At 53.2% G+C, this 18003-nt stretch overlaps 1 protein-coding gene across 1 annotated transcript in view; it reads left to right on the forward strand.

Annotated features, from left to right (window-relative positions):
- The window catches only part of LOC120941702 (unconventional myosin-Ig-like), a 179130-nt gene that overhangs the window by 52060 nt on the left and 109067 nt on the right, over positions 1-18003 (forward strand). The window contains exons 9-11 of the mRNA XM_040355291.1: positions 1646-1791; positions 14463-14577; positions 16457-16627. Of these exons, the coding sequence (XP_040211225.1) occupies positions 1646-1791; positions 14463-14577; positions 16457-16627 (432 nt within the window). The remainder of the gene's footprint in view (positions 1-1645; positions 1792-14462; positions 14578-16456; positions 16628-18003) is intronic.

Raw genomic sequence — 18003 nt, forward strand, 5'->3', positions numbered from 1 at the left:
GGTGGGAGAGGAGTAGTTTTTGAGAATCCCTGGGGATGGTCAACTCAGGAGATGTGCAGGACAGGTGTGAGGAGGGGTAGGGAGAAGGAGAGGTTTGGAGAATTCCTGGGGATGGTCAACTCAAGAGAAGTCCAGGAGAGGTGGGAGAGGGGTGGGGAGAAAGAGAGGTTGGGAGAATTCCAGGGGATGGTCAACTCAAGAAGAGAAGTCCAGGAGAGGTGGGAGAAGGGTGGGGAGAAGAAGAGGTTGGGAGAATTTCTGGGGATGGTCAACTCAAGAGAAGTCCAGGAGAGGTGGAAGAGGAGTGGGGAGAATGAGAGGTTGGGAGAATTCCTGGGGATGGTCAACTCAAGAGAAGTCCAGGAGAGGTGGGAGAAGGGTGGGGAGAAGAAGAGGTTGGGAGAATTTCTGGGGATGGTCAACTCAAGAGAAGTCCAGGAGAGGTGGAAGAGGAGTGGGGAGAATGAGAGGTTGGGAGAATTCCTGGGGATGGTCAACTCAAGAGAAGTCCAGGAGAGGTGGAATAGGGGTGGGGAGAATGAGAGGTTGGGAGAATTCCTGGGGATGGTCAACTCAAGAGAAGTCCAGGAGATGGGTGGGGGGAAGGAGAGGTTGGGAAAATTCCTTGGGATAGTCAACTCAAGAGAAGTCCAGGAGAGGTGGAAGAGGAGTGGGAAGAAGGAGAGGTTGGGAGAATTCCTGGAATGGTCAACTCAGTAGAAGACCTCACCCTGATGTCATTATGATCCCACTGTAAACTTGATCTGACTTTACTTTGACCTTATTTTGACCCCAAACTGACCTCTCCCTGACTTTGAGCAGACTTTGCTCTGACCTAACCCTGACCTTCCTCAGACATTGTTCTGACCTCACTAGGGCCTTGCTCTGACCTTACTTTGAACTCACTCTGACCTTGCCCTGATCTCACTTGACCTTCACCCTGACCACACTCTCTCTTTCCTTGGACCTACCTCCCTACCTTGTTCTGATCTTACTCTTACCTCACCATGACCTTGCTTTGACCTCACCATGTCTTTGCTCTGACCTCAATATGACCTCCCCATGTCTTTGCTCTGACCTCAATATGACCTCACCATGACCTTGCTCTGACCTCAATATGACCTCCCCATGTCTTTGCTCTGACCTCAATATGACCTCCCCATGTCTTTGCTCTGACCTCAATATGACCTCACCATGTCTTTGCTCTGACCTCAATATGACCTCCCCGTGTCTTTGCTCTGACCTCAATATGACCTCCCTGTATCTTTGCTCTGACCTCAATATGACCTCCCTGTATCTTTGCTCTGACCTCAATATGACCTCCCCGTGTCTTTGCTCTGACCTTAATATGACCTCACTGTGTCTTTGCTCTGACCTCAATATGACCTCCCCATGTCTTTGCTCTGACCTCAATATGACCTCCCCATGTCTTTGCTCTGACCTCAATATGACCTTCCCATGTCTTTGCTCTGACCTCAATATGACCTCCCCATGTCTTTGCTCTGACCTCAATATGACCTCCCCATGTCTTTGCTCTGACCTCAATATGACCTCCCCATGTCTTTGCTCTGACCTCAATATGACCTTTCTCTGACCTCATTCTAACCCTGTTCTGATCTCTCACTCGTTTTTTTTATAATTGCAGGCCTTCTACGAAAGGCTTTTCTGCTGGATTGTTGGGCGTATCAACAGCATTATTGAGGTGAAGAATTACGACGCCAGGATCCATGGAAAGAACACTGTGATTGGTGTTCTGGATATTTACGGATTTGAGATCTTCGATAATAACAGGTCAGTACTGATTTTTTTTTCTTTGAAGGCTCCTAAACCATTGACTATGTCTAAAAGAGGGGGAAAATGGAAAGCCGCCAAATCGCGCATCTGAATGTGCTGATTTTATTAATGCAGGTGGAGTTCAGAAAACACAGAGACTTACGCGTTTCAGCCCATAGCCTTAATCATAAGGCTGTGATGGCTATGATTAAGGCTACGGGCCGAAAAAACACATCTATAGGCCAAAATGCTGTCCTTGGGTGTAAGGAAGACACCAATAGCCAGAGCACCAATTACTTACCGCCTCAAGGAATGTCCGGGCCATGGGCGTCCGCAGGTAAGTGCCCCCCCCCCCCCCCACAAAATCAGCAATCGGATCGGGGTTCCCCACTCAGTCCTTATCCTAGCACTGGCCCTGCTCGCACCTGTACACACACATTTTAGCAGGGCCGGTGACAGCTGGGGTGCGCGGAGTGGGACAGCGAAGGCCTCAAGGGGTGGGCAGGATGACTAAGGGAGCAAAGGATAAATATTTCTTACTGGGCAAAAGAGATGATTGAAGAGCCTGTGGAGATGTCAAAGGAAGAACGTAGGTGATGAATAAAATGATGTGACGTTCCTGCCCAATCTCCTTCCATCCCACCCACATCACCCACCAGTAACCGTTCATGCATTTTCCGAACCCCCAAACCCCCTTTTTTACATATAGGAGTCTGCCATCACATGATCCTCCATAGCTCCTGTTCTGTTCCAGAAGTGGAGACCAGTGATCCATCACCGGAGTCCCGACTCACCAACTAGTCCATCGTAGTGACATCTTCACACCTCCTGGTCTTCAGGGTCTGTGGAATTCCCCACCACACCCCACTGTGTCCTCCACCCCCCACGATGTCCCACTGTGTCCTCCACCCCCCACAATGTCCCACTGTGTCCTCCACCCCCCCACGATGTCCCACTGTGTCCTCCACCCCCCCACGATGTCCCACTGTGTCCTCCACACCCCACTGTGTCCTCCACCCCCCACAATGTCCCACTGTGTCCTCCACCCCCCACAATGTCCCACTGTGTCCTCCACCCCCCCCACGATGTCCCACTGTGTCCTCCACACCCCACTGTGTCCTCCACCCCCCACAATGTCCCACTGTGTCCTCCACCCCCCACAATGTCCCACTGTGTCCTCCACCCCCCCACGATGTCCCACTGTGTCCTCCACCCCCCACAATGTCCCACTGTGTCCTCCACCCCCCACAATGTCCCACTGTGTCCTCCACCCCCCCACGATGTCCCACTGTGTCCTCCACACCCCACTGTGTCCTCCACCCCCCACAATGTCCCACTGTGTCCTCCACCCCCCACAATGTCCCACTGTGTCCTCCACCCTCCACAATGTCCCACTGTGTCCTCCACCCCCCACATTGTCCCACTGTGTCCTCCACCCCCCACGGTGTCCCACTGTGTCCTCCACCCCCCCCCCCATGGTGTCCTCCACCCCCCCATGGCGTCCTTGTTTGTTCAGCCCGAGCTGACTGTTATATCATTAGGTGGTGAGACCGTTTCCCCTCAAGTGGTTATTGACGGCTATCGCTCTTCTAGTCTCCGCAGGCCCTTTGGTGGTTATTAGTCATTATGGAAGTGAGAGGACGCCGTATGACGCGCGGTTTTCTAGCTAAGCGTTACTCTGAAGGACTCCACTTCTTGCGCTGAATGGTGAAGCCTAATGCATTCTATTGACTCCTGAGGTTCATGTAAAGATGAAGAGAGACTTGTCCATATAATGGACCCAGATATAGATACACGCATTTCATGTGTTCTGCACCCCCTTCCTGCACATGTCAGAGTGCCTCTCACCCCCTCTATCTCTCACTCCCCTCCTATACCTCTCACCCCCCTCTATCTCTCACTCCCCTCCTATACCTCTCACCCCCCTCTATCTCTCACTCCCCTCCTATACCTCTCACCCCCCTCTCTCTCTCACTCCCCTCCTATACCTCTCACCCCCCTCTATCTCTCACTCCCCTCCTATACCTCTCACCCCCCTCTATCTCTCACTCCCCTCCTATACCTCTCACCCCCCTCTCTCTCTCACTTCCCTCCTATACCTCTCACCCCCTCTATCTCTCACTCCCCTCCTATACCTCTCACCCCCCTCTATCTCTCACTCCCCTCCTATACCTCTCACCCCCCTCTATCTCTCACTCCCCTCCTATACCTCTCACCCCTTTATCTCTCACTCCCTTCCTATACCTCTCACCCCCTCTATCTCTCACCCCCTCCTATACCTCTCACCCCCCTCTATCTCTCACTCCCCTCCTATACCTCTCACCCCCCTCTCTCTCTCACTCCCCTCCTATACCTCTCACCCCCCTCTATCTCTCACTCCCCTCCTATACCTCTCACCCCTCTATCTCTCATTCCCCTCCTATACCTCTCACCCCCCTCTATCTCTCACTCCCCTCCTATACCTCTCACCCCCCTCTATCTCTCACTCCCCTCCTATACCTCTCACCCCTTTATCTCTCACTCCCTTCCTATACCTCTCACCCCCTCTATCTCTCACCCCCTCCTATACCTCTCACCCCTCTATCTCTCACTCCCCTCCTATACCTCTCACCCCCCTCTCTCTCTCACTCCCCTCCTATACCTCTCACCCCCCTCTATCTCTCACTCCCCTCCTATACCTCTCACCCCTCTATCTCTCATTCCCCTCCTATACCTCTCACCCCTCTATCTCTCACTCCCCTCCTATACCTCTCACCCCCCTCTATCTCTCACCCCCCTCCTATACCTCTCACCCCTCTATCTCTCATTCCCCTCCTATACCTCTCACCCCTCTATCTCTCACTCCCCTCCTATACCTCTCACCCCCCTCTCTCTCTCACTCCCCTCCTATACCTCTCACCCCCCTCTATCTCTCACTCCCCTCCTATACCTCTCACCCCTCTATCTCTCACTCCCCTCCTATACCTCTCACCCCTCTATCTCTCACTACCCTCCTATACCTCTCACCCCCCTCTATCTCTCACTCCCCTCCTATACCTCTCACCCCCCTCTCTCTCTCACTCCCCTCCTATACCTCTCACCCCCCTCTATCTCTCACTCCCCTCCTATACCTCTCACCCCTCTATCTCTCACTCCCCTCCTATACCTCTCACCCCTCTATCTCTCACTACCCTCCTATACCTCTCAGGCCTCGTACACACGACAGAGATTCTCGGCAGAATTCGCCGAGAAACTCGGTCAAAACCCGGATTCTGCCGAGAATCTCTGTCGTCTGTACAGTTTTGGCTCGATGGAGCCGCCGAGGAGCTCGACGAGAAAATAGAGAACATGTTCTCTATTTTCTCGTTGGCCGCGTTGTTCTATAGGAGAAGGCGGCCCGCCGAGCTCCTCGGCGGCTTCATCCCAAAACGAGACGAGGAACTCGACGTGCCAAGCACGTCGAGTTCCTCTGTCGTGTGTACGGGGCCTCACCCCTTTATCTCTCACTCCCTTCCTATACCTCTCACCCCCTCTATCTCTCACTCCCCTCCTATACCTCTCACCCCCTCTATCTCTCACTCCTCTCCTATACCTCTCACCCCTCTATCTTTTACCACCTCTATCTCTTTCTCTCTCTCTATCTCACCCCCTCTCTCTCCCTATGAACGGCTCTGCCATGAGATGTAAAATGTATTAAAACATAAAAAACATATTTCTTTACATTACTTTAATGTGAGTGCATGTGCCGTTATGCGTGTGTATATTAGGGATCCACACCCTATTGCAATAGGCTTGGTACACTTTTGTTTGGGAGTATCTCTCCCGAAGAAGCCCAAGGAGCGAAACATGTTGGGAGTGAATAGTGTGATACGGCTGTTGAAATACCATCAACACCATACAGGTTAAGATTGCATATGATTTGATTCTGAAATGTTTTTTACATGTGTGACAAATAGTTGATGAACTTTCGATGAGAAGTATTACTGTCTGTATGTTGCACCTTTAAAATCCCCCAAACTTTTCCTTCAAGTCTTCTGGGAGTATATAATTACTGCCTGTGCTGCCCCAGCTCCCCTGCCCCTCCCCTCACCTCCCTCCCTACATAACCTTTTAGTAGGTGCTCTGGAAGGAGAGAAGGGGAATACTATAGGGTGGAAGCTCAGAGTCTGCTTGGGCTGCCAGAATCAGGTGACAGGTTCTCTTTAAATTCCTTTGTATATTTCCTGCTGCTGAAGCAGTGGGCGCTGAAAGACGGCAACTCCAATCCTCCGACACTGAAAACCGCTGATCCGCGGACTCACCGACTCCCGTACCGCCGTATTACCATGGCAACGTGGTGCCAGGCTGGAAAATCGCGCTTAAAACGCCGTTTACTGTTCAATTCTCCTGACCCATCGCTCAAGGCCGCTAAAAGACTCCTGTGTTTTATAAGCTGCATCATAGGCTCAGCCAGCGCTGGGATCCTGGGCTCAGTGCCCACAAGGGAACCCATAAAGAGGATAGAGAAGGTAGAAGAGCTTACACTCTATTAGGGTATAAGGGAGGATACAGGAGGTAGAAGAGCTTACACTCTATTAGGGTATAAGGGAGGATACAGGAGGTAGAAGAGCTTACACTCTATTAGGGTATAAGGGAGGATACAGGAGGTAGAAGAGCTTACACTCTATTAGGGTATAAGGGGGGATACAGGAGGTAGAAGAGCTTACACTCTATTAGGATATAAGGGAGGATACAGAAGGTAGATGAGCTTACACTCTATTAGGGTATAATGGGAGGATACAGAAGGTAGAAGAGCTTACACTCTATTAGGGAGGATACCGAAGGTAGAAGAGCTTACACTCTATTAGGGTATAAGAGGGGATACAGAAGGTAGAAGAGCTTACACTCTATTAGGAAATAAGGGAGGATACAGAAGGTAGAAGAGCTTACACTCTATTACGTTATAAGGGAGGCTACAGAAGGCATAGATGGGATATTTGGGAAGTTGGGGTAGAGGATGGTGGGAATCGGAGGGTGGGGATTGGAGGCCTGGAATTGGAGGGTAGGGATTGGAGGCCTGGAATTGGAGGGTGGGGATTGATGGGAATTAGAGGGTGGGGATTGGATGGTGGGGATTGGATGGTGGGGATCGGATGGTGGGGATTGGATGGTGGGGATTGGAGGGTGGGGATCAGAGGGTGGAGAACGAATGTTGGGGATCGTATGTTGGGGATCGGAGGGTAGGGATTTGATGGTGGGGATCGGAGGATGAGGATTGGAGGGTGGGATCGTATGGTGGGGATCGGAGGGTGGGGATCAGATGGTGAGGATTGGAGGGAGGGATTGTATGGTGGGGATCAGAGGGTGGGATCAGAAGATGGGAGATGGGATGGGTTGGATGGTGGGGATCGGAGGGTGGAGATTGGACGGTGGGAGCCAGGATGGGTTGGATGGTGGGGATCGGAGGGTGGGATCGGTCAGTGGTGGGAGATGGGACGGGTTGGATGGTGGGGATAGGAGGGTGGGATCAGACGGTGGGAGCCGGGATGGGTTGGATGGTGGGGATCGGAGGATGGGAGCCGGTATGGATGGTGGAAATCGGAAGGTGGGGATCGGAGGATGGGAGCCGGGATGGGTTGGATGCTGGGGATGGGAAGGTGGGGATCGGAGGATGGGAGCCGGGATGGGTTGGATGCTGGGGATGGGAAGGTGGGTATCGGAGGATAGGAGCCGGGATGGGTTGGATGGTGGGGATTGGATGGTGGGGATCGGAGGATAGGAGCCGGGATGGGTTGGATGGTGGGGATCGGAGGATGGGAGCCGGTATGGATGGTGGAAATCGGAAGGTGGGGATCGGAGGATGGGAGCCGGGATGGGTTGGATGCTGGGGATGGGAAGGTGGGTATCGGAGGATAGGAGCCGGGATGGGTTGGATGGTGGGGATTGGATGGTGGGGATCGGAGGATAGGAGCCGGGATGGGTTGGATGGTGGGGATCGGAGGATGGGAGCCGGTATGGATGGTGGAAATCGGAAGGTGGGGATCGGAGGATGGGAGCCGGGATGGGTTGGATGCTGGGGATGGGAAGGTGGGTATCGGAGGATAGGAGCCGGGATGGGTTGGATGGTGGGGATCGGAGGATAGGAGCCGGGATGGGTTGGATGGTTGGGATCGGAGGGTGGGATCGGTCAGTGGTGGGAGCTGGGACGGGTTGGATGGTGGGGATAGGAGGGTGGGATCAGACGGTGGGAGCCGGGATGGGTTGGATGGTGGGGATCGGAGGATGGGAGCCGGTATGGATGGTGGAAATCGGAAGGTGGGGATCGGAGGATGGGAGCCGGGATGGGTTGGATGCTGGGGATGGGAAGGTGGGTATCGGAGGATAGGAGCCGGGATGGGTTGGATGGTGGGGATGGGAAGGTGGGGATCGGAGGATAGGAGCCGGGATGGGTTGGATGGTGGGGATCGGAGGATGGGAGCCGGGATGGGTTGGATGCTGGGGATGGGAAGGTGGGTATCGGAGGATAGGAGCCGGGATGGGTTGGATGGTGGGGATTGGATGGTGGGGATCGGAGGATAGGAGCCGGGATGGGTTGGATGGTGGGGATCGGAGGATGGGAGCCGGTATGGATGGTGGAAATCGGAAGGTGGGGATCGGAGGATGGGAGCCGGGATGGGTTGGATGCTGGGGATGGGAAGGTGGGTATCGGAGGATAGGAGCCGGGATGGGTTGGATGGTGGGGATTGGATGGTGGGGATCGGAGGATAGGAGCCGGGATGGGTTGGATGGTGGGGATCGGAGGATGGGAGCCGGTATGGATGGTGGAAATCGGAAGGTGGGGATCGGAGGATGGGAGCCGGGATGGGTTGGATGCTGGGGATGGGAAGGTGGGTATCGGAGGATAGGAGCCGGGATGGGTTGGATGGTGGGGATCGGAGGATAGGAGCCGGGATGGGTTGGATGGTTGGGATCGGAGGGTGGGATCGGTCAGTGGTGGGAGCTGGGACGGGTTGGATGGTGGGGATAGGAGGGTGGGATCAGACGGTGGGAGCCGGGATGGGTTGGATGGTGGGGATCGGAGGATGGGAGCCGGTATGGATGGTGGAAATCGGAAGGTGGGGATCGGAGGGTGGGAGCCGGGATGGGTTGGATGCTGGGGATGGGAAGGTGGGGATCGGAGGATGGGAGCCGGGATGGGTTGGATGCTGGGGATGGGAAGGTGGGGATCGGAGGATGGGAGCCGGGATGGGTTGGATGCTGGGGATGGGAAGGTGGGTATCGGAGGATAGGAGCCGGGATGGGTTTGATGGTGGGGATGGGAAGGTGGGGATCGGAGGATAGGAGCCGGGATGGGTTGGATGGTGGGGATCGGAGGATGGGAGCCGGTATGGATGGTGGAAATCGGAAGGTGGGGATCGGAGGATGGGAGCCGGGATGGGTTGGATGCTGGGGATGGGAAGGTGGGTATCGGAGGATGGGAGCCGGGATGGGTTGGATGCTGGGGATGGGAAGGTGGGGATCGGAGGATGGGAGCCGGGATGGGTTGGATGCTGGGGATGGGAAGGTGGGTATCGGAGGATAGGAGCCGGGATGGGTTGGATGGTGGGGATGGGAAGGTGGGGATCGGAGGATAGGAGCCGGGATGGGTTGGATGGTGGGGATCGGAGGATGGGAGCCGGGATGGGTTGGATGCTGGGGATGGGAAGGTGGGGATCGGAGGATGGGAGCCGGGATGGGTTGGATGGTGGGGATCGGAGGATGGGAGCCGGTATGGATGGTGGAAATCGGAAGGTGGGGATCGGAGGATGGGAGCCGGGATGGGTTGGATGCTGGGGATGGGAAGGTGGGGATCGGAGGATGGGAGCCGGGATGGGTTGGATGCTGGGGATGGGAAGGTGGGTATCGGAGGATAGGAGCCGGGATGGGTTGGATGCTGGGGATGGGAAGGTGGGTATCGGAGGATAGGAGCCGGGATTGGTTGGATGCTGGGGTTGGGAAGGTGGGTATCGGAGGATAGGAGCCGGGATGGGTTGGATGGTGGGGATTGGATGGTGGGGATCGGAGGATGGGAGCCGGGATGGGTTGGATGCTGGGGATGGGAAGGTGGGGATCGGAGGATGGGAGCCGGGATGGGTTGGATGCTGGGGATGGGAAGGTGGGTATCGGAGGATAGGAGCCGGGATGGGTTGGATGGTGGGGATGGGAAGGTGGGGATCGGAGGATAGGAGCCGGGATGGGTTGGATGGTGGGGATCGGAGGATGGGAGCCGGGATGGGTTGGATGCTGGGGATGGGAAGGTGGGGATCGGAGGATGGGAGCCGGGGTGGGTTGGATGGTGGGGATCGGAGGATGGGAGCCGGTATGGATGGTGGAAATCGGAAGGTGGGGATCGGAGGATGGGAGCCGGGATGGGTTGGATGCTGGGGATGGGAAGGTGGGGATCGGAGGATGGGAGCCGGGATGGGTTGGATGCTGGGGATGGGAAGGTGGGTATCGGAGGATAGGAGCCGGGATGGGTTGGATGGTGGGGATTGGATGGTGGGGATCGGAGGATGGGAGCCGGGATGGGTTGGATGGTGGGGATTGGATGGTGGGGATCGAAGGGTGGGAGCCGGGATGGGTTGGATGGTGGGGATTGGATGGTGGGGATCGAAGGATGGGAGCCGGGATGGGTTGGATGCTGGGGATGGGAAGGTGGGGATCGGAGGATGGGAGCCGGGATGGGTTGGATGGTGGGGATCGGAGGATGGGGATCGGAGGATAGGAGCCGGGATGGGTTGGATGGTGGGGATTGGATGGTGGGGATCGAAGGGTGGGAGCCGGGATGGGTTGGATGGTGGGGATTGGATGGTGGGGATCGAAGGATGGGAGCCGGGATGGGTTGGATGCTGGGGATGGGAAGGTGGGGATCGGAGGATGGGAGCCGGGATGGGTTGGATGGTGGGGATCGGAGGATGGGGATCGGAGGATAGGAGCCGGGATGGGTTGGATGGTGGGGATCGGAGGATGGGGATCGGAGGATAGGAGCCGGGATGGGTTGGATGGTGGGGATTGGATGGTGGGGATCGAAGGGTGGGAGCCGGGATGGGTTGGATGGTGGGGATCGGAGGATGGGGATCGGAGGATAGGAGCCGGGATGGGTTGGATGGTGGGGATTGGATGGTGGGGATCGGAGGATGGGAGCCGGGATGGGTTGGATGGTGGGGATTGGATGGTGGGGATCGAAGGATGGGAGCCGGGATGGGTTGGATGCTGGGGATGGGAAGGTGGGGATCGGAGGATGGGAGCCGGGATGGGTTGGATGGTGGGGATCGGAGGATGGGGATCGGAGGATAGGAGCCGGGATGGGTTGGATGGTGGGGATCGGAGGATGGGGATCGGAGGATAGGAGCCGGGATGGGTTGGATGGTGGGGATTGGATGGTGGGGATCGAAGGGTGGGAGCCGGGATGGGTTGGATGGTGGGGATTGGATGGTGGGGATCGAAGGATGGGAGCCGGGATGGGTTGGATGGTGGGGATCGGAGGATGGGGATCGGAGGATAGGAGCCGGGATGGGTTGGATGGTGGGGATTGGATGGTGGGGATCGAAGGATGGGAGCCGGGATGGGTTGGATGGTGGGGATTGGATGGTGGGGATCGAAGGATGGGAGCCGGGATGGGTTGGATGCTGGGGATGGGAAGGTGGGTATCGGAGGATGGGAGCCGGGATGGGTTAGATGGTGGGGATTGGATGGTGGGGATCGAAGGGTGGGAGCCGGGATGGGTTGGATGGTGGGGATTGGATGGTGGGGATCGAAGGATGGGAGCCGGGATGGGTTGGATGCTGGGGATGGGAAGGTGGGGATCGGAGGATGGGAGCCGGGATGGGTTGGATGGTGGGGATCGGAGGATGGGGATCGGAGGATAGGAGCCGGGATGGGTTGGATGGTGGGGATTGGATGGTGGGGATCGAAGGATGGGAGCCGGGATGGGTTGGATGGTGGGGATTGGATGGTGGGGATCGAAGGATGGGAGCCGGGATGGGTTGGATGCTGGGGATGGGAAGGTGGGTATCGGAGGATGGGAGCCGGGATGGGTTAGATGGTGGGGATTGGATGGTGGGGATCGAAGGGTGGGAGCCGGGGGGATGGGGGGGGGGGTATAATTGCCTGTTTGTTGCTCTGCTCTCCTTTCCTTTGTTTTCCTTTCCCTTTCCTCCGTATTACACTCTTTTACAGAGTTTCATTTCCTTTCTTCTTGTCTCTTTTTCTTACTTTCTTCTTCTTTCCTTTTTTTTTCTTCTCCTATTTTACATTTCTTATCTTTCTTTATTTTATTTCCTTTGTTTCCCCCCCCCCCCCCTCTCTTCTGTTCTCTCCTCGCATCTCCTCTCTTTTTTTATTTTTTATTCATCTCCTCCCTTCTCTTTTACGCTCATTTCCTTTTCCTCTCTCTTTCTCTTCTCACATCTCCTCTCCTATCTTTTCTATTATTTTCCCTTTCCTTCCTTTTCTCTCCATTCTTTTCCTTTACCCCTCCTCTCCTCTCTTTTCTTTAACTCTCTTCTCCCCTAATTTTTTACCTCTCTTTTCCTTTACCTCCTCTCCTTACCTTTCTTCACCTCTCCTCTCTGCTCCTCTTCTTTCCTTTACCTTTCCTCTCTATTCGTTACCTCTCCTCTCCTCTTCTCTTCTTTTCACCTCATTTATCTTCTCCTTTAGCTATCTTCTTTTCTCCTTTATCTCTCTTCTCTTCACCTCTCTGCTCTTCTCTTATATTCTCCTTTACCTCTCTTCACTTCTCTTCTCTTCACCTTTACCTCCTGTATTCTCTTCTCTTCTCCTCTACCTCTCTTCACCTCTCTTCTCTTCTCTTATCTTCTCCTTTACCTCTCTTCTCTTCTCTTATCTTCTCCTTTACCTCTCTTCACTTCTCTTCACCTCTCCTCTCTTCACCTCTCTTCTCTTATCTTCTCCTTTACCTCTCTTCTCTTCTCTTCTCTTCTCTTCTCTTCTCCTTTACCTCTCTTCACTTCTCTCCACCTCTCCTCTCTTCTCTTCACCTTTACCTCTTCTCTTCTCCTTTACTTCTTCTCTTCTCTTCATTTCTCTTCTCTTCGCTTCACCTCTCTTCTATTCTCTTCACCTCTCCTCTCTTCTCGTCTCTTCACTTCTCTTCTCCTCTCCTTTACATCTTTTCTCTTCACCTCTCTTCTCTTCTCTTCTCTTCTCTTCTCTTCTCTTCACCTCTCCTCTCTTCTCTTCACCTCTCTTCTCTTCACCTCTCCTCTCTTCTCTTCTCTTCTCTTCTCTTCTCTTCACCTCTCCTCTCTTCTCTTCACCTCTCTTCTCTTCACCTCTCCTCTCTTCTCTTCTCTTCTATTCTCTTCACCTTTCCTCTCTTCTCTTCACCTCTCTTCTCTTCACCTTTACCTCCTCTATATTCTCTTCTCCTCTACCTCTCTTCTCTTGTCTTGTCTTATCTTCTCCTTTACCTCTCTTCACTTCTCTTCACCTTTACCTCCTCTCTTCTCTTCTCCTCTACCCCTCTTCACCTCTCTTCTCCTTTACCTCTCTTCACTTCTCTTCACCTCTCCTCTCTTCTCCTTTACCTCTCTTCACTTCTCTTCACCTCTCCTCTCTTCTCCTTTACCTCTCTTCACTTCTCTTCACCTCTCCTCTCTTCTCCTTTACCTCTCTTCTCTTCTCCTTTACCTCTCTTCTCTTCACGTCTCTTCATCGCTCTTCTCTTCACCTCTTCTCTTCTCGTCTCTTCACTTCTCTTCTCCTCTCCTTTACCTCTCTTCTCTTCACCTCGCTTCTATTCTCTTCACCTCTCCTCTCTTTTCTTCACCTCTCCTCTCTTCTCTTCACCTCTCCTCTCCTCTCTTCACCTCTCCTCTCTTCTCTTCTCTTCACCTCTTCTCTCTTCTCTTCTCTTCACCTCTTCTCTTCTCTTCACCTCTTCTCTCTTCTCCTCTCCTTTACCTCTCCTCTCTTCTATTCTCTTCACTTCTCCTTTCTTCTCTTCACCTCTCTTCTCCTCTCCTTTACCTCTCTTCTCTTCTCTTTTCTTCTATTCTCTTCTCCTCTCTTCTCTTCACCTCTCTTCACCTCTCTTCTCTTCACCTTTACCTCTTCTCTTCTATTCATTTCTCTTCTCCTTTACCTCTCTTCACCTCTCCTCTCCTCGCTTCTCTTCACCTCTCTTCTCTTCTCCTCTCTTCTCTTCACCTCTTCTCTCTTCTCTTCTTCTTCACCTCTCTTCTCTTCTCTTCTCTTCTCTTCTCTCCTCCCTTTACCTCTCCTCTCCTAGTTTGGGAAGGAGGGTGTGTTGGTATTTGGTTCTCCTCTCCTTTCTTCTCTTCTCTTCTCTCCTCCCTTTACCTCTCCTCTCCCCTCTTCTCTTCACCTCTCCTCTCCTCTCTTCTCTCCTCCCTTTACCTCTCCTCTCCTCTCTTTGGGAAGGAGGGTGTGTTGGTATTTGGTTCTCCTCTATTTCTTGGGGTTCAGAACAATTCCTAATACTGACAATGAATAAACACTGACCGGGTCATTTGGGGGGTCCCTGAGAAATGACGCCCAGCCCCCGAGCGGCTCCCCGATGCCCGGTCTGATCCGGCGCGAAGGTGCCGGTTGTGCCGCCTGTACGGACCGGATGGGTTTGCGGTGATTCCGGGTTTTTGGGTTTTTTTACTGACTGTTCTTCATAGATAAGGTGTCAGTAACCCCCTCGTGTCTTCCCTCCGCAGCTTCGAGCAATTCTGCATCAATTACTGCAACGAGAAGCTGCAGCAGCTCTTCATAGAACTCATCCTGCGCCAAGAACAAGACGAGTACCAGCGGGAGGGCATCGAGTGGCAGCACGTGAGTCCCATCCCCCCCCCCCCCCGCCTCAAAATACATTCACCTGAAACGTGGAAAAAAACGCGAGAGGGAACCGCTAACCACTTAAGGACCGGGGCCTGTTTTTCAGACTCATTGGCCCAGATTCTCGTAGATGGGCGCAAAACTGTGTGGGCGTAACGTATCTCGTTTGCGTTACGCCGCCGCAAGTTTTACAGGCAAGTGCTGTATTCACAAAGAACTTGCCTGTAAAGTTGCGGCGGCGTAGCGTAAATCCCCCGGCGCAAGCCCGCCTAATTCAAATGAGCCGGGTAGGGGGCGTGGAGCATTTAAATTAAGCGCGTTCCCGCACCGAACGTACTGCGCATGCGCCGTCCAGAAAATATCCCAGGGTGCATTGCTCCAAATGACATCGCAAGGACGTCATTGGTTTCGACGTGAACGTAAATGGCGTCCAGCCCCATTCACGGACGACTTACGCAAACGATGTAAATTTTTAAATTTCGACGCGGGAACGACAGCCATACTTAACATTGGTTGCCCCTCATATAGCAGGGGCAACTTTACGCGTCGCAAATCTAACGTAAACGTCGTAACTTCACTGCGTCGACCGCGCGTACGTTCGGGAATTCGCGTATTTTGCTAACTTGCATACTCGATGGGGAAAACGACGGAGGCGACACCTAGCTGCGAAAAACAAAAATGCATTTAAGATCCGACAGCGTAAGAGACTTACATGGGTGGGCCTATTGTTGATGGGTGGGCCTATTGTTGATGGGTGGGCCTATTGTTAATGGGTGGGCCTAGTGTTGATGGGGGAGGTCTATTGCTGATGGGTGGGCCTATTGTTGATGGGTGGGCCAATTGTTGATGGATGGGTCTATTATTGATGGGGGAGGTCTATTGTTGATGGGGGGGCTTAGTGTTGATGGGTGGGCCTATTGTTGATGGGTGGGCCTATTGTTGATGGGGGGGTCTATTGTTGATGGGTGGGCCTATTGTTGATGGGGGGGCCTATTGTTGATGGGGAGGTCCTAGTGTTGATGGGTGGGCCTAGTGTTGATGGGTGGGCCTATTGTTGATGGGGAGGTCCTATTGTTGATGGGTGGGCCTATTGTTGATGGGGAGTCTATTGTTGATGGGAAGGTCTATTGTTGATGGGTGGGCCTATTGTTGATGGGGGGCCTATTGTTGATGGGAAGGTCTATTGTTGAAGGGGGAGTCTATTGTTGATGGGGGGCCTATTGTTGATGGGGGGGTCTATTGTTGATGGGTGGACCTATTGTTGATGGGGGGGTCTATTGTTGATGGGAAAGTCTATTGTTGATGGGGGGCCTATTGTTTATGGGGGGGTTTATTGTTGATGGGGAGGTCCTATTGTTGATGGGTGGGCCTATTGTTGATGGGGAGGTCCTATTGTTGATGGGGAGGTCCTATTGTTGATGGGTGGGCCAATTGTTGATGGGGGGGGTCTATTGTTGATGGGTGGGCCTTTTGTTGATGGGGAGGTCCTAGTGTGGATGGGTGGGCCTAGTGTTGATGGGTGGGCCTATTGTTGATGGGTGGGCCTATTGTTGATGGGGAGGTCCTAGTGTTGATGGGTGGGCCTAGTGTTGATGGGTGGGCCTATTGTTGATGGGGAGGTCCTATTGTTGATGGGGAGGTCCTATTGTTGATGGGGAGGTCCTATTGTTGATGGGGAGGTCCTATTGTTGATGGGGGAGGGTCTTTTGTTAACAAACTCCATACAAATGACTTGGCACCACTAAATTATTGTTGGTTCTGTATTCTCTAAATGGGGCAGTATTGGGCAATGAGTAGGGGGCGGAGACTTGGAAAGGGGGAGTCCCGCCACCTATTACCTTTTAATGATATCTTCTGATTTTCTGATCTCCCGTAGATTGAATACTTCAACAATCAGATCATTGTGGATCTGGTGGAGCAGCCCCACAAAGGGATGATCTCCATCTTGGACGAGGCGTGTCTGACGGTGGGCGACGTCACCGACACCATTTTCCTGGAGTCCATGAACGGCAAACTGGGGAAGCACCCTCATTACAGCAGCAGGAAGGTGAGGTCTATGTTTATTTTATTATTATGTATTAAATGTTGCTCAGGAATAAGTATATTTTCCTTTGGGCCAGCAGGTGGTGCTCTAATCTCTATTTTAAAAAACTAGCCTTACATTACTCTCAGCTGTGCAGAAAAAAACATTGGCCCGGATTCACAGACATCGGCGCATATTTAATGCCGCCGTAGCGTATCTCCTTTACGCTACGCCGCCGCAACTTAGAGAGGCAAGTGCTGTATTCACAAAGCACTTGCCTCCTAAGTTACGGCGGCGTAGCGTAAATGTGCCGGCCTAAGCGCGCCTAATTCAAATGTGGAACAGGGGGGCGTGTTTTATGTTAATGACTGGTGACCCCATGTGTTTGACGTTTTTAACGAACAGCGCATGCACCGTCCGTGGACATATCCCAGTGCGCATTGCTCCAAAGTACGGCGTTTCGACGTGAACGTAAATTACGTCCAGCCCGATTTGCGTACGACTTACGCAAACGACGTAAAAAGATAGGCTTGTTCCTACGTACATACCTTGCATGGGCTGCGCCACCTAGGGAGCAGCTTTATCTTTACGCCGGCGTATCTCTTACGTAAACGGCGTAACTAATTGCGTTGTGCGCAAGTACGTTCGTGAATCGGCGTATCTTGCTCATTTGCATACTCAATGCGGAAAACAACGGAAGCACCACCTAGCAGCCAGCGTAAATATGCACCCTAAGATACGACGGCGTAGGAGACTTACGCCCCTCGTATCTTAGCCTAATTTAAGCATATCTGGTTTCCAGAATACGCTTAAATTTACGACGACGTAGATTCAGAGTTACGACGGCGTATTTACTGATACGCCGGCGTAAACGTCTCTGAATCCAGCTAATAGAATCAGTTACGCATAGATTTCCCTAAGATCCGACTGGCGTAAGTCTCTTACACCGTCGTATCTTAGGTTGCATATTTACACTGGCCGCTACGTGGCGCTTCCGTAGATTTACGCAAGGAATATGCAAATTAGGTAGATACGCTGATTCAGAAAAATGTACGTCCGCCCGGCGCATTTTTTTACGTTGTTTACGTTAGGCTTTTTCCGGCGTAAAGTTACCCCTCATAAAGCAGGGGTAAGTCATGTTAGGTATGGACGTCGGAAACGTACGAACAGCGTCGTATTTTACGTCGTTTGCGTAAGTCGTTCGCGAAAAGGGCTGTACGTAAGTTACGTTCACGTCGAAAGCATTGACAGTTTGCGGCGTAATTTGGATCATGCACACTTGGAAACGTTCACGGACGGCGCATGCGCCGTTCGTAAAAAACGTCGAATACGTGGGGTCACAATTAATTTAAATAAAACACGCCCACATCATCCACATTTGAATTAGGCGGGCTTACGCC

The sequence above is a fragment of the Rana temporaria genome, chromosome 5 (genome assembly GCF_905171775.1).
Source record: "Rana temporaria chromosome 5, aRanTem1.1, whole genome shotgun sequence".
Classification (NCBI taxonomy): Eukaryota; Metazoa; Chordata; class Amphibia; order Anura; family Ranidae; genus Rana; species Rana temporaria.